This window comes from Hylobates moloch, unplaced genomic scaffold, assembly GCF_009828535.3.
Source record: "Hylobates moloch isolate HMO894 unplaced genomic scaffold, HMol_V3 SCAFFOLD_1, whole genome shotgun sequence".
NCBI lineage: Eukaryota > Metazoa > Chordata > Mammalia > Primates > Hylobatidae > Hylobates > Hylobates moloch.
Window position 1 is genome coordinate 38,325,592 of NW_026652276.1, and position 17,239 is coordinate 38,342,830.

Sequence of the window (17,239 nt, forward strand, 5' to 3'; positions counted from 1 at the left end):
TATTCACCCAGTTGGGTAGCTAGAATGTTGTGGGAGGTGTTAGGTGAAGCGAAGTTTGCATTTTATTTTGTTTTGAACTTGAGTTTCAAGGTACTAGAACCTTTTTACAGAACTGAGTTACACTATTTTTATTAGCACGGTAAAGGAGTGCTTATTAGGCAGATTCAATTTTTTTTTTTTTTTTTTTTTTTTTTTTACCCATCTTGTTCCTTTCCAGTTGATTTAATTTGTCTTATTGAACTATCCATGAGTAACCAGCTGAGTTCAGTCTTTCTTGGAGTAGTAAGAGACATATAAGCTCATCTTTTTCAAGTTTAATTACCTTTATTAAGTTTAATAAGCTTCATTTCACCAAAGAAAAGAATCAGTTTAGAGATGAACTCATTGCACACCGATTTAATTGACTCTGAGTCACCTTCAGAGTAAAATTTCAACGAAGGAAACAGAAGGTGCTACATGAATTATTAGACCAGCTCTTGTGTCTATTGTTCAAGCACCTTTCCCTTCCCCTTCCCCTGCCCACAAGATGATGTGTGTGTGTGTGTGTGTGTGTGTGTGTGTGTGTGTGTGTGTGCTATTAGAGTGTTCAGCTATGATATGAGTATGACAGGTGAAGAAGTTGAAATTTTCTGTCCCCAGCATTTCCATTTGTGAGCACTTTTTGAATCAGAGCCAGAGAAGGCATTTATAGAATTTTTGGGGGGTAAAATCACCCCAGAAAAAAGAGCAGGAGGTCAGTAGTAGGATGGGATTTTAACTACAAAGACAACATTTTCAGAAGTCTTAAACTAAACATATGTTTAAGACATAGCCAATACTCCATTAAGAGGGAATTTGGGGACTTCAATGGAAAATCAACCTACTCCTGACAGTGGCTGAGTTGGCATGACTTTTCTAACAGTATTGGTTTTCCTCACTGCACAAAAATTTCTAAAATGTAAATGAACTTATATTCATCAGATTTTCTTTTACTAGATTTGGCTGTGTATGTATTTTACCTCCTGTTTTTTTAATAAAATGCATTTTTGAATTTCTTAACAGGAAAGTAGAAAATAGAACTGGCTTTCTCCCTCTCAAAGTATGATCATAACATTTAGGCCGGGCGCGGTGGCTCACGCCTGTAATCCCAGCACTTTGGGAGGCCGGGGCAGGTGGATCACGAGGTCAGGAGATCAAGACCACGGTGAAACCCCGTCTCTACTAAAAATACAAAAAATTAGCTGGGTGCGGTGGCAGGCACCTGTAGTCCCAACTACTCAGGGGGCTGAGGCAGGAGAATGTCGTGAACCCGGGAGGCAGAGCTTGCAGTGAGCCAAGATCGCACCACTGCACTCCAGCCCGCGCTACAGCGAGACTCCATCTCAAAAAAAAAAAAAAAAACATTTAGACTGACCGTTCCGTTAATTCATAAGGCCATGTAAAACTCATTCACTCAGTCAATAAATATTTATTATATACCAGGCACTGCTCTGGGCACTGGAGATACAGCAAGAAACAAAGCAAAGTTACTTGCCTCATGAAGCTTATAAACCACAAATAAATAAGAAAAATGTCTAATGTAAGAGATGGTAAAATGCTGTGGAGAAAAATAAGCAAGGAAAGCAGACAGGGTGTGGGGGAATTTAACTAGGGGAGAAGATGACACTTGAGCAAGGACCTGAAGGGTGATGAGGCAAGCCAGGTCATCTACAGAAGGACATTCTAGACAGAGTAAATAGGACCTGTAAAGGCCCTGAGGTAGGAACATGCCTGTGATGGTTGAGTATTCCTGACACATTCCTATATGTCAGAAAGTATGCATATATCTATAGGAAAGAGAGACTTCCTGAGCCTCAAATGGCCTTGCAGATAACACAGACTCCCTCACCCCAGGTCTTGAGAGAGTCTATGTCACTGTCTTTGACCTGGATTATTAATAAGTCTATAGCAATCAAGATCCTGGTTCTGGGTCCATTATTGGCACCATCTCTAATCTCCAGCATGTAGTTGAATTTAACACTTTGGGATCAGTATCCAGGTGTGGTAGAGTTCCCATCTGGCAGTGCAAATGGCTGGCATAAGGGATGAGACATCCATTTAACCATCAATATCCTCATTAAAATAGCCATGAGGACTGGTGGCTCAGTTAGTTAGCCTGAGGGACTGATGGGGTCAAGGCTGAAGTTGGATCTCTCTCAAACTTCTGAGCACTCACATGACACAGAACACATAGGTAAGCCTAGCCTGACATCTCAAAGAGGTCAGCCACTGGTCTGATAAGAAATTGTGACTGAAGTCAAGCAAACAAACCAGAAATGTACCCTGCTTGAAGTGAAATTAGTATTTGAAAGTCTGGCTTTTTCAAAAAAGGCTAAACTGGAGATTTATACAAGGATTTACCCCACACCTCTTTTAAATAGCAAGTTCTACCCAAATTCATCGCCAAAGCAAAGCATATCTGTTCTGAAAGCATATCTTTCTTAATACCAAAAGACAATATTAAAGTACAAATTTAAAGCAGACATATAGTAGTTTAGTAATTTTATCACTGAATATATAGAACATAATGTACACTTGGTCTCTTTAAATTGGCATGCTTAACCCAAATAGGTGAGCTCACAATCAAAAATTACAGGAGTACCATTAATTATAAGACTCTTACAATAATAGCAGCAAATGACATTGTTTTCTTCATAACTACCTTATCTGAAACTATAAAAGCATTGCTCCTACCACTGTTTTTGAACCATTTCTTGGTTCATACTAATAGTGAAAACGGACTTCCCTATATAACATTTCTTCTTTGTTTCTGTGCAGTGAGTAAGAAACATCTCAAGTGTGATTCATCTTTAGTAGGCCTACTTTTCCAGTCAGAAAACAAAATCATTTATTACCATAGATCAAGTCTTTCCATTAAAAAAAAAGTATTTATTTATTTATTTGCCCCTGCCATTTCGAAAAGCTCTCCAGCTCTGTCATTTTCAAATACAATCTGATAACTTGGCTTGAAGAACTCTGTGTGCCCAAGAAGCTGGCAAGTGGCACACATGCCAGCGTAAATCCAACAGTTCTTCAGCACCCAAGTACTGCTGAGTTTGATCTTCTTGGGACTGATTAAATTCATGGAATGGAAGCCCATTTAAAAATCAACCAAAGTACAGTATTTTCTATCTGGAATCTCAAGATTCCTACTCCTTCCTTCCTTCTCACATTAAAAAAAAAAAAATTAAAAGACCTCTTTCTATACATAAAAGTGGGAGATGCCCTATATTTCATTACAAGATAAACTATTTCAAAAAACAGGAAAATGATGGAAGTTAAAAGGTCCTCATATTATAGCACCTCATCCCTGTGTAGTGGGTTTAAATTTGTGTTACAGTATTCCTCCCTTCTTAGGCTATTGCCCAGTTTAATTTTTATACATAATTTATCTATATGGCAATAATACCAATAGCTAACATTGTATGTCAGGCATGCTACTAAATGTCAGGGATAGACAGAGACAAAGACAGACTTGGGCCATGCCCTCATGGAGATTATACTACAGGAAGAGACATTTGTGACCATTGTCTTCATTTTATAGTTGAAGAACCATCATCTTAGGTGGGCAGTGACTTGCCTGAGGCTATTCAACTACTAACGAGACTTGAACCAAGTCTATGTGCCTCTAAAACCTAGGCTCCTTCAACACCTGAATTAACTGAAGCATGAACAAATGGTGAGGGCCGCTGAAGGGCCATTCTTCAAGGTCCCCAGGCATATTCTAGTTGACTCAAACTATAGGTAGAAAAATATCCATGGTCATTTCAGGGTCAGGCCTTACCCAGTCCCTTAAGAACTCTGATGCTCTCTCAAAAGACACATTCCAAAATACTTTCCCATGTGAATGGACCTCCAAGGTACAGAGCAGCTGAGCCCAGTGTTTTGGAGCTCAGAGCCCTAAACCACATAAAGTCCCTGTAAAGGAGCTCTCACCAGGGCTCCTTCTGCCTGACACCTTCTGGAAGATTGTCACCTAATGCTGGCTGTCTCCTCAGCACATGGCAAGAATTTCATCATTCCATTCTATTCGTCCTTTTTCCAAAGAACCTTCTTGGGACTCATCCTCATACTCTAATGAACGCTAACATCCCTTTTTCACAGTATTCTCACTTCTCCTATGGACGCTTTTTCCACAACCCACTTTGGATCTCCACACCAACAATAAAGAGACCAACTGTGCAACCCTGAAACATATGAAACAGGAAAGCTCCTACCTGATCTGATTGGAATGAACTGTTAGACAAATAATCCATCATAGTACTCAAATAATTTTGTGGTTTTGTTGTTGTTGTTGTTGTTTGAGACGGAGCCTCACTCTGTCGCCCACGCTGGAGAGCTGTGTCACGATCTCTGCTCACAGCAACCTCCGCCTGCCAGGTTCAAGCGATTCTCATGCCTCAGCCTCCTGGGCAGCTGGGATTACAGGTGCCTGCCACCAGGCCCAGCTAAATTTTGTATTTTTAGTACCGACGGAGTTTCACCATCTTGACCAGGCTGGTCCTGATCTCAAGTGATCTGTCCACCTCGGCCTCCCAAAGTGCTGGGATTACAAGTGTGAGCCACTGCGCCAGGTCCCATAGTACTCAAATAATTTTGACATAAAGTGACCTTATTTCCTGACATATTCTTTCTTCGTGTAGGAGAACTATTTTATTCTTTCAAAAGTATATTGTGAACATTAACACTGAAGTCTCATGACAGGGAGTGAGGAAAGCAACTTGGTTTACCTGATACTGCTTTGAGGGAATCCCTCATTTGACCAAATCCCTCATTTGGTCAAAATGACTAAATATGATCAGAATTCATAAAAGACAATGTCCACATATTTCTAAACTAAAAGGAAAACAGCATTAAATAGGAACTAAGTGGCTCATTTCATGAGTGGGAGACAGTGTTTTAATGGTTTTTAAATATGTCTTCCTATCCCTCCCCCTACTCTAACTTATCCCGTTTAACCCACTAACCAAAAGATTAAACAGCCATTTAACCAAAAGGAATGATTTCCTAGCCTTTCTTCTGCAACTAAAATGTCTGTGGATACCACACTTTGCTTGACTGAGATGTGCAGGTGAGTGAGAAAGGAAAGAGGCTCCCAGAATCCATTCCCTTTTTGTTTTCTACCCTAACTTCTCAGTCAAGTCAATAAGTACATAGTAAGTTGGAATGTGGGCCATGGCACTGTAAGACTTGGCCTGTCACAGGAAATGTCTTTTACTTCATTTCAGAGTCTCAAAATGATCTTGATATTTGGTCTAGTCACTCGAGAAAAATCGGCATTGGTGGCCCAACAGGGGCCTGAGGTGGCCGGCTGGAGATGAGGCGGTCATTTCCTATCCAGAGCAGTGATATTGAGCAGATGGGGCCTGCCAGCCGGCTGGCTTCTGGATAGGCGTCCGTGTCAGGAGCGATAGGCTGCGAAGTCACGCGGTGGGGCATAGGGTTGGTAATGCTTGCGGGTGGGCCCAGGGCGGCGGGGAGTCATGTTCATGTAGTCACTGTGTAGGAGCCTGCTCCTCTTACTCCTCATCTGCAGAAAAGGGAAGTGTCAGTATGGAGGGACAATGTCATGGAAGGAGTTCTAAGACTGTGGACACAACTATTCACAATATTAATTGTCCAATGACAGAGACACTAAAACACTAACCTTTTTTGAGCACCTTGGACTTGGGTAATGACTAATCACACCCAACTACTGACTCTTCACATTGAACTTGAAAAATCTCAAAGAAAGTATTTTAGAGAAATGCATCCCTGTTACTCTCAATGCTGTCATTTGACCTGAATTAAAAATGCATACTAATTAACATATCCACTGTTGATATGTACATACACTTGAAGGCCCTTCCTCCTTTGACTAGGTTATGCCCACCCACAATGCGATCTTCTTACATTAGCTTTTGCTTAACAAGCTGTTTTTCCATAATTAACCAAAGAGGACTTTCAGCTCCTCCAGAGTCTGGAATAACCACAAATTTGTAAAGATGGAGTCCAAACTAAGGGCAATTTACAGTTCTAGACAACTAGTACATTCCTATGTCTTTAAGGGTATTTCTACACTCATCTCTCTTTCACAGGCTCGGCTCCATCAGGATGAATTTCCACCAGAAGTGAGGGAAGTAAGGGCAATAGTTTCACCCACCATGAATCTTAGCAAAATTTTTGACTAAGGGTTAGGAACATCATTTCTGGATCAATGTGATAGTAAAAGTTTACATTCCTTACAAAATGACCCAGAAAACATCTAAAAACCGAAAGCCATCAGATTTCTGGATTCAGAATTCTCTATTATGAAAAAAGTGCCTAGTTCCTGGCACACACGCCGATACCTAAGTAGATATGCTGTACATGAATGACATGATACCTGAATGAATAAATAAGTGAATGATTTCAGCCCTGGTTTTGTTTCCATACACTCCTGCCTGAGCACTTCACACCTTCCTTGTCAAAGGGGCATGAGTAAGTGCTAAAGAAAGGTTTGAAAAACACTGACCTCCATGTTACTAAACACAGCTAACATGTTTTAAGTCCTCATCTTCTTCAACTCTCAGCATTATTCTATACTATTGATAACTCTCTTCTTTTTGTGATACTATTTCTCTTTGCTATCTATGACATCCTAGTTTTTATCCTACCTGTCTTGTCACTCCTTCCCTGCCTCCTTTGCAAGCTCATCCTTCTCTAACCAGCCGTTAGAATTTCTCACTGCTTGGTCCTAGGCCTTCTTCTCTACTCTATCCTCTTTCCCTAGGCAATCTTATCCACATTCACAGCTTCAATTACCACCCACTCACCCAAATTTATATCTCTGGACTAAACCTCAAAGCCACTCTAAACTCAACATGTCTAAAATAAAACTCAAGATTTCCCCCAAATGCTGTTTTTTTTACCAGTGTTTCTCATCTGAGTGAATGACACTACCATATATACAGTTGCCCAAGACAGACCTCCTAACCTCATCCTTGACACCTCAAGCTCCCTTAATCCCTGTCCCAGGAGACATTTAGTGAAGTCTAAAAACATTTTGGATCATCACAACGGGGAGGGATGCTACTGGCATCTACTGAGTAGAGGCCAGAGATGCTGCTAAACATCCTCCAATGCAAGAATTATTTTGGTTCTACATCCTTTCTGTAAATGAAAGACTAGAGCTGTCTTGAGCACAGGATCACAGCAGGGCAGGGGTGAGGCCAAGGAAATGTCTGTCCCCAGATGAGTGTAGAAAACAGCTGATAACCTGGGAAGCATTTTTAATACTTACTCCAACCCTGAGGACTCACTTTGCCAAATCTCCAAGTGTCAGCCTCTGCCTCCAGACACCCAAACCAAATCATAGCTGGTAGAGAGGCCACAGTAATAAAGGAGTCTTGATTCTCAGGTTCTTTACATTGCACATAAAATAATGAAAGGTCTGTTGCAGTCAGCTCCCATGCTTATCCTCAAGCGATTGTCAGCTGGCAGACTTACTTATTATCACCCTAACTCTAAACACAGCAGTGTGATGAAAATGACAAATGCATGGCTGGGAACAAACACCATGCAGAACCTACAGCACCCATGTGCATTGAGTATGTGTGCATATGTGTGCAGGAAGTACCTACCGTATGTGTCTGTGTCATCTCCACCCCTTCAACAGTGAATGTCAGCTAATGATATGTGATTTCTGGACCATTCCTCCTTTGCCCTTCTCCCCATGCCAGCCTTACCCACTTGTTTCCTGGGAACAGCAGCAATACACAGGGCATATGCAAGGTGATCTACTTAAGTACGTGGTCTTCAAGAATCTACTGTATTATTATAAAAAGCAGACACTACCTGTACACACACTATCTACATTCCTCACATTGTGATCTGCAGTGGGGAACATAATGTTTTTTAAAAAGATTTCTTTAGGAAAACGGGCGGCTTTACCAGCACAGCTGCATGAATGGAGAATTGAAAGACAGTGACAGGTGCTGGCCTATGACAGCTTGACCAAAGGGAGCTCTTTATTTACTCAAATGTCAACATCAGGTCAAGAACTGAGATAGAATCTGCAGCTGCTCCCAGAAACCTGCTCAGCCTAGAAACCCACTCAACCCAGAACTGCCTACAGTAGCATATCATGGGCCCTCAGGAAGTTCCGGAAAACAACAACTTACATCAAGGCATGCTGCAGACCAGCCAAAAATAGGATCTCAGAAAATTACCCAGGAAATAGCTAAACTCCAGGGATCCATAATGGCCTAGATGCCCAACTCAGCAAGGTACTTGTTGCTTAAACAGCAACAGCAGGAAAAGATGAGTCCAGAGTAAAAAATACTATGTTATTCTACGAAATATAGACAAACTTGTATGTATACTCTTTTGGTAAGAGAGTACAAAGACCCAGGTTTGAGATGCAGATAAGTGGTAGTTTTTATTGGGTAACCGAATTGACTACAAGAGGCCACAAATGACAGGACTGCCCAATTCACAAGGAGTCTGTAAGACAAAGTAAAACAAAAATAAAATTTTTTAAAACAAAGCAAGATGAATCTCACTAGGAATTAGTAGTGCTGCCAAGGAAAAACCCAGCGTGTCCACGATGTGTCTGAGTCGAAAGTGAACGGTTTAAATCCATTGAAAGTGAGAAGCTGCTTTTGTCCCTTTGGGTGACTCAAGTCACTCAGCAAATTGATGTCTCATTATAGTAACTGACATTCTAATGAATATTTATAATCAGTTTTCAATAATGAGCCGTGTCCTCTGGCCACTGAAGGTTAAAGTAGTTCCCAAAACTACTTTCTGCAGAGCTAGTAAATTACTTTGACCTAGGTCAGCATATCACAGGGGAATGCCTTTCCTGGAGGGGTACCCAAAGGGCCACTGCACCTGGCCTTTAAGTTAGAAAGTTGAGATTCCCAATGAGAAGATTGAAAAGCCATATGGTAGGCATAAAAGCCAATGGCCAGAGATTAAGAAGAAACAAGAACTAAGAATTCTAAATACTCTAAATTTATCAGCAAACACCACAGAGGATCAAAGCTAGAAAGTAAGTTGGATGAAGATACCAAGATCTGGAAAGATGAAAGTAGTCAACTAACATCAGAGGCAGAATTCAGGCAATATTTTACAATACCAAAGCCCCACCTTCAGGATTGGGCAACTTGCAGAAGGCAAGCCAGGCAAATTCTTAAGATGATACCTAGTATAAAGAATTTCCAGGAACAAGCAACCACTTTGTTTCTTACCCTGCAGCAAGTACAGAGTAAGCAACAGGCAGCCTGACAAATGTCCATCTGAGCCCTAGGGTCTTCTGAACTACAAGGAGCATGTGGGGAACAATTGAAAGATAAGCTTTGGCAATAGGCCAAGAAGAGTCTAAAAGAATCTAAGACTGGATAATAGGAAGGCATGACTGTGGATCCAGGTCTGTACCCGCAGTCATCAAGCTGATAGTAAACAGAATGACTTCACATGATATGACTTTCAGAAATCACTGACCCATCTATGAATTAGGTACATATGGATTATGCCTTACAGATGAGTATCATACTTCAGGCAGACTCTAGGATTTAATTTGACTTAAGGATAATAATAGACTTAAGGATTTAATTTGACCTCTCTGGAGGTTATCTATTCATCAATCCGATAAGCATTCATTAAGCACCAAATGTACTTAATATCAAATGGAAAATATCAAGAGAAATAGTCTTTTGGAGACTATCAAGAGAAATAGTCTTTTATCCTTGAGAATACATTTCTCATTGAAGAAACGACTCATCCATGCATGTAACTTCCACAAAAAATTCAAAGACAACATGGAGTCAATACATTCTGTACCATACTGTGTACCTAACAAGTTTCTGAGTAAGAACAAGAGTCATTCAGGGGTACGTTCTTAACTGTAGATGCGTTCACCAAAATGTGTTCAAACCCAGGCCAAAAATTCAATGTTGAGGAAGGTAAAGAAAAATACACCACATTTATTACGTAAACATTTGCAAAAGTTAGTACTTCAATTCAGTGGTGAGAGCTCAGAAAATTCTAACTCCCATTATAGTTTCATAATGACAGCACCATACTTGGCCTCACACAATTCAACTGCTTCAGAGGAGAAAAAAAATATGACTCAGATAAACAGATCTAGTTTCTCTGCTAGGTTTGAATACACAATTTCAGTAGCCAAGTTTCTCATGATTTTTGATCAAGCCAACATTGTCCATTGGCTTCAGTTGCCTAGCTTCCCAAGTTGCCTAGGTGTTTATACATATATACACATTAAAACTGTTTTATGTGTCATAATTATATTGCAAAATGGGGAGAAGAAAGGCAACTGCTCCTAATCCCGCCACCCTAATTTGCCCATTTAGCTTCTTATTTTGCCTCACCACCTACTCAATGCCGTCTGGGAAATCTAACTCATACCAGATTTTTATCTCAGAGAGAGTTGAACAAGCTAAAAGAGAACCTACTCAAGCATGGGGAAAAGAAAATCATCATCCTATATTAAACAGAAAATAAACCACATAGGCAAAATTCTTGAATGTGTTCAGATTGCATGTGCAGTGGAAAAGTTTCAAAAAAGCAGTGCTGCTTCTCTTACCCAGAAAATACTAAAGGCCACTGTTACTAGCAAGCTATAGCAAGCCAGGACTCCACCAACCACCACCAGCGCCCAAAAGGGCTTAGAAGGTCCGGGAAATAGGGGACTTGGACAAAGGTGTTTCCCTGAAAAACAAAATAGAGTGGATTAAATGATACAGGAATAGCAATTGAGTGCATTTCCTTCCTTGTGAACATCAGAGAAAAATGTGGAAGAAATAAAAATATTAAACATATCACCAGCTTAGAGTGAATAGATTTCCTCTTTGAGACTTACCCAACCCCACCACTGACCATGATCTGGTCAGCTTTCATGACCACAGTTGAAAGCCATTACGTTAGGATGGTACACTGGTAGACTTGTATTCACTTGACTTTGTGGATTCTACTGTGTGATTCAAAATGGTGACTTCCAATGGCCTTAACCTAACTTTACCTCTTTCTCCCATCAGAAGATAGTTAATCTAGACCCTAAACTGCATCCTTGGAATAAGTTAAATAATATACATGTTTTCAAGCCTTAAGAAAATCATCAGCCTAATATGGCAGTCAGAACACTGGACTGCTAATCAGAGGATAAATTTCTAGCTCCAACCCTGTCTAATAGATTATATAATGACAAAAAAATCACTTTATATCTTTAGGAATCAAAAGGGGATGAGAAGGAACCTATAGAATTCTATTCAAAATTAGAGAAAATTAGAACTAGAAAGCATACCAAAAATCCTCTAGTCCATTGATTTTCAATCCTAGCTGCACATTAAATTATCTGAAGAAGTTTGAAAATATAATGATGTCCAGCAGCCCTTCCTCAACCCATATCAATTACATCAGAATCTCAGGGCTGGAACTAGGCATTGGTATTTCTTTTAAAACCTACTCATATTTATAATATACAGATAGGATTGAAAATTACTAAGTACAGGATATTGGTGTCATTCTCAGTTCTAATATAAATGATATGTGTATATGTGTGTATACATATATATAAAATACTATCCTAAAGTAGCATATCATTCATATAGGAAAAAATATTTCACTCTTAGCTACAAGCAAAACAGCATAATTTTTTAACCTTTGACTTGATACAATTAAAATATTCTGCTTGGACGTTATAGATATTAGAAATCTAAATGGGACTCAGCAAACAAAATAGTCACACATTAATTGTCTCTATTTTGCCAGAACACAAAAGCTTATCTGCCACATTAAGTTAACAGTTCTTTCCTTATTTAGTACCCTATTTTTCGTCAGCATGGCTCTGTTCCAGCATAGAAGAAAAACCATTTATTGGCATTATGCTAGGATTCAGTACAAAACTGAACATATATGTTTCTTATTATCATTCCACAAAAAGGAAAAGCTATGATATATCCACAAAGTATACCAAAAAATCAAATTTTACTTGTTGCTACCAATACCGTATTCTTCTGAGTTGGGGAATCATGATTTTTCTCCCTAACATTTAGGCAGAACGTAACGTCAACAAAAGCTCAGTAGACTTATTTTCACTAATTCACAAATACTGCTTAATAGTTGTACCGAGTTTTTGACTATGAAAAAGTTAGGTGACTTATCCAAGATCGCTGGGTTGATTAATAGAAAATTTTATGTCCCCTGGTTTCTAGTCCAGCATTCTTTGTATATTTTAGAAAACGGAAAGGTACGGGCCAGGCGCAGTGGCTTACTCTTGTAATTGCAGCACTTTGGGAGGCCGAGGCGGACAGATCACGAGGTCAGGAGATCGAGACCATCCTTGCTAACATGGTGAAACCCCGTTTCTACTAAAACTACAAAAAATGGCTGGGTGCGGTGGCTCACGCCTGTAATCCCAGTACTTTTGGAGGCCAAGACGGGCGGGTCACGAAGTCAGGAAATCGAGACCATCCTGGCTAACACGGTGAAACCGTCTCTACTAAAAATACGAAAAATTAGCCAGGCATGGTGGTGGGCGACTGTAGTCCCAGCTACTCAGGAGGCTGAGGCAGGAGAATGGCGTGAACCCGGGAGGCGGAGCTTGCAGTGAGCCGAGATCTCGCCACCGCACTCCAGCCTGGGTGACAGATCAAGACTCCGTCTCAAAAAAAAAATTAATTAAAATAAATAAATAAATAAATGTACAAAAAATTAGCCAGGCGTGGTGGCGGGCGCCTGTAGTCCCAGCTACTCGGGAGGCTGAGGCAGGAGAATGATGTGAACCTGGGAGGCAGAGCTTGCAGTGAACCGAGATCCCGCCATTGCACTCCAGCCTGGGCGACAGAGCGAGAGTCTGTCTCAAAAAAAAAAAAAAAGAAACAGAAAAAGAAAGAAGAAAAAAGAAAATGGGAAGGTACTTCAGAGGAAGATTATGGAGCACAAAAAAAGAATTAATTACAAATAGAACTGAGTCTTCCTGAGTCTTAACCCATTAGACCCAGCTGTTACTTGAGGACACCTGGGCTTACATTTTAATGGTAACCTCTTTTCTGCCATGATCCACTCGAATGGAGAAAAATGATCCATTCCCACATGCAGTAACTTCATCACTTACTCTCCTGCTCAATGTCAGCAAAGGAAAATAAAGATATTCAAAATATAACCTTGAATCTCCTCTACAGTAAAGGGAAAAAATTTTCTGAAAACATTGTCTTTGTTAGTATCAAATCACTTAGGCCTTATTCAACCCCACCACTGACCACGACCCAGTTTTCAGGACTGCATTTGAAAACCATTACTTTAGGGTGGTACACTGGTAAAGTTGTATGTTACCTTTCACATGGATAATGGTTCCATTGCTCTTCTCATTGTCTAGGTAAGGAGGAGGATACATGACTTCAATTTTGCAGAAGTAAATATCTGTTTGGTTAACATACAAATTCTGGAGGTAGAATGTCACTGATTCATTGCCCAATTTCCCATCACAGTTGAACCCCGTTTTTGAGTAAACCTGAAGCTGCTGGGAGTAATTCCCATACACAACACAGACTTCCACAGCACTATCCAGTCCTTTATGAAGGGATGCCCGGAACTCCCTTGAGAAGAGATTGTAGGAATACTTGCAGCTAAGGTTGACCGCATTGTCGTACGCTACAAGCATGGGCGACTGCTTCACCAAAATCTTGTTTCCTGGGAGAAAAAAATCATTTGCTTAGAACAAGAATATAAGGATAATTTATCTTCCTGAAAGCAAAATGTATTAATTAACTAAATGAACAGATCTCCAGCAAAGGTTTTCTCTTGGCAGAAGATGTACGATCTCTTTGGGGGATAATTATACTGAGAGTTCAAAAGTTAACGTTTTGATATTATTTTCATCCCCTTTTGAATGGAACAATGGAGCATGTTTTCACCTGGAAGGCAGTACATGGCTTTCTGTTGGCATTGAGCACCACAGCTAGGCACTCACAATTTTTAAATCTATATTTCTAAGACATTAATATTAATCATGCATTGGGCCAATTTCCTGACTGAGTGATATATTTGGAAGTGGCTTTACTGCCTGACACAGACACACAAATAGATCTGTTTCTTTGTTTGTTTGTTTGTTTTTGAGACAGTCTTGCTCTGTCGCCCAGGCTGAAGTGCAGTGGTACAATGTCAACTCACTGCAACCTCCACCCACTGAGTTCAAACAATTCTCCTGCCTCAGTCTCTTAAGTAGCTGGGATTACAGGTATGCACCACCACGCCCAGCTAATTTTTCTATTTTCTTAGTATAGACGGGGTTTCACCATGTTGGCTAGGCTGGTCTTGAACTCCTGGCCTCTAGTGATCTGACCGCCTTGGCCTCCCAAAGTGCTGGGATTACAAGCATGAGCCACCACGCCCAACCTACAAATAGATTTGTTTTTAAGTGGTAATACAGATTTTTGTAAAGGAATTAAAATATTTTGAAACATTTTTACTTTGTTTATTGCCCATTCCAAGAGTGGGATGAAGAGATAAGAAAAAATATAACCCAAGAGTTTGCTTTAATTTGTTTTCCACACCAAATTCAGAGAATAGCCTCCCCAAGAAATTGATAGATTTATTCCCTTAAATCATGAAAGGTGAAAGACTCCAGAGGGGAATTATCTCTCTGGTCCATCATCTACCTTTACTGCTATCCCAATAAAAGATCAAAGAATCTGGAGATCATTTAGTTCAATCTTTAAAAGCAAAGAACCTGAAACTAGTTTATCAACTCCATAAGAGAAGAGAACACATTGATCTCATTTCCCATGGTATCCTCATTGTTGGCACATGACAATATTATTTCTTTTTTTTTCTTTTCTAATGACTGTATAAGGCCTAGAAACATTAGCTGGTTTGTCTGAAGTCACCAAACAAATGGTGAGCAAAGACAGAACTAAAACCCAAGTTGTCTGTGACCACCTAAGAGACCACTGAAGCACTGAAAAACTGAGAATCATTGCCCAGGCTGGAGTGCAATGATGTGATCTCGGCTGACTGCAACCTCCACCTTCTGGGTTCAGGTGATTCTCCTGCCTCAGCCTCCGGAGTAGCTGGGATTACAGGCATGCATCACCATGCCCGGCTACTTTTCTATTTTTAGTAGAGACGGGGTTTCTCCATGTTGGTCAGGCTGGTCTTGAACTCCCGACCTCAGGTGATCCACCTGCTTTGGCCTCCTAAAGTGCTGGGATTACAGGTGTGAGCCACTGCGCCCGGCCCTCAATAATTTTTCTAAAACAACAAACCACTTTGTGTCTTTGATTCAAATTTCAATGCAAACAAAAGCATTTTTTTGCTCTTGTGTTGGGGTATGTTAATACTTATTTACCTACTTGCATTTCTTTTAAGTTTATTTGAAGCAACATCCCATCTACCCACACTGAAGAGCCAAATAAATGAGATTCATTTTTAAATGAAATTTACAATTTAACTGAATTTGAATTCATATACACAGGTGTTTTGTTTTGGTTTTGGTAAGAAGGGAATGTCATAGAACTAAATTAATAGTAGCTTTTTGTCTCCTGTATAATCAACAATGCTGGCTGGGAATGACGGCTCACACCTTTGTGATCCTAGCACCTTGGGAGGCCAAGGCGGGAAGAATGGTTGAACCCAGGAGTTCAAGACCAGCCTGGGCAACATAGAAAGAACGCATGTCTACAAAATTCTTTTTAAAAAATCATTGCTGGCTTTATATCAAGAACTTTAAAATGAAAAAACATCTGTGCCCAAGTCCTCCCCCTTCCGGAAATTCTGATTTAATTGGTCTAGGCTGGGGGGAAGGATTGATACTAAGCTTTTTTTCTTTATTTTAGATAATAACTTTATTGAGATATAATTCAGGTACTATAAAGTTTGCTGTTTTAAAGTGTAAAATTCAGAGGTTTTTTAGTATATTCACAAAGTTATGAATGAATCACCACTATCTGATTCCAGAACATTTTCATTACTCCATAAAGAAAAACCATACCCATTTACCATCATCCTGCTTCCTCCCTCCCTTAAATCCCTGGAAACCACTAATCTACTTTGGCCCTATGAATTTGCCTATTCTGGACTTTTTTTATAAGTAGAATCGTACCATATGTGGCTTTTTGTGTCTTGCTTCTTTCACTTATCGTAATGTTTTCAAGGTTCATCCATGTTGTAGCATGCATCAGAACTTCACTCTTTATGGCCAAATAATATTCCATTGTATGGATATGCTACATTTTGTTTTTCTATTCATCACTTTTTGGCTATTATGAATAATGCTGCTATGAGCATTTGCATACAGATTTTTGTGTGGACATATGTTTTCAACTCTCTTAGGTATTTGCCAGCAGTAAAATTGCTGGATCATATGGTAACTCTATGTTTAACTTCTTGAGGAATTGTCAAACTGTTGCCAAATCAACTGCACCATTGTACATTCTCACCAGCAGTGAATGAGGGCTCCAATTTATCCTCACCCTTGCTGACACTTGTTACTGTCCATCTTTTCTAATATAGCCATCCTGGTGGGCATGAAGTGATATCTTATCATGGTTTGATTTGCTGTTTCTCTAATAACTAATGATGTTAAGCATTTTTTCATGTGCTTATTAGCCATTAGTCTATTCTTTTTAGAGAACTCTCTATTCAGATCATTTGCCTATTTATTAACTGGTTAGGCTATTTATCTTTTTATTATTGAATTATTAGAGTTCTTCATACATTTTTTATACTTTTTTTTTTATTTTGACAGAGTCTCACTCTGTCACCCAGGCTGGAGTGCAGTGGCACGAGCTTGGCTCACTGCAACCTCTGCCACCCGGGATCAAGCAATCCTCCTGCCTCAGCCTCCCGAGTAGCTGGAATTGGAGGTGACCACCACCACCCCCAGCTAATTTTTGTATTTTTAGTAGAGATGGGGTTTCTCCATGTGGGCCAGGCTGGTCTCAAACTCCTGACCTCAAGTGATCTGCCTGCCTCAGCCTTGATACAAGTTTCTTATCAGATATGTGATTTGCAAATGTTTTCTCTCATTCTGTGGATTGTCTTTCATATTGTCTTAAAAGTTCCCCCACTTGATTCTAATATTCAATTGGGTTGAAAGCCACTATGGCCTAGTGGAATTCACCTGACAACATATTTAGACTCACCTGGAAAAATCTAAAACCCTTTGGTTTTCCAAGGCGAATTAAATCAGAATCTCTAGGTATAGGACCCAGGCATCCATTCATATTTTTTAAGTTTCTCT

At 39.9% G+C, this 17,239-nt stretch overlaps 1 protein-coding gene across 2 annotated transcripts in view; it reads right to left on the reverse strand.

Moving 5' to 3' along the window:
* Positions 1 to 1,427: 1,427 nt before the first annotated feature.
* Positions 1,428 to 17,239, reverse strand: part of CD28 (CD28 molecule) — a 32,342-nt gene continuing 16,530 nt past the window's right edge. The window contains exons 2-4 of one of the 2 annotated variants that reach the window (XM_032754821.2): positions 13,333 to 13,689; positions 10,586 to 10,710; positions 1,428 to 5,548 (exon numbers count right to left, since the gene is read on the reverse strand). In XM_032754821.2, the coding sequence (XP_032610712.1) occupies positions 5,420 to 5,548; positions 10,586 to 10,710; positions 13,333 to 13,689 (611 nt within the window). In that variant the 3' untranslated portion in view covers positions 1,428 to 5,419. The remainder of the gene's footprint in view (positions 5,549 to 10,585; positions 10,711 to 13,332; positions 13,690 to 17,239) is intronic. The other variant, XM_058427207.1, reaches the window with a different exon arrangement.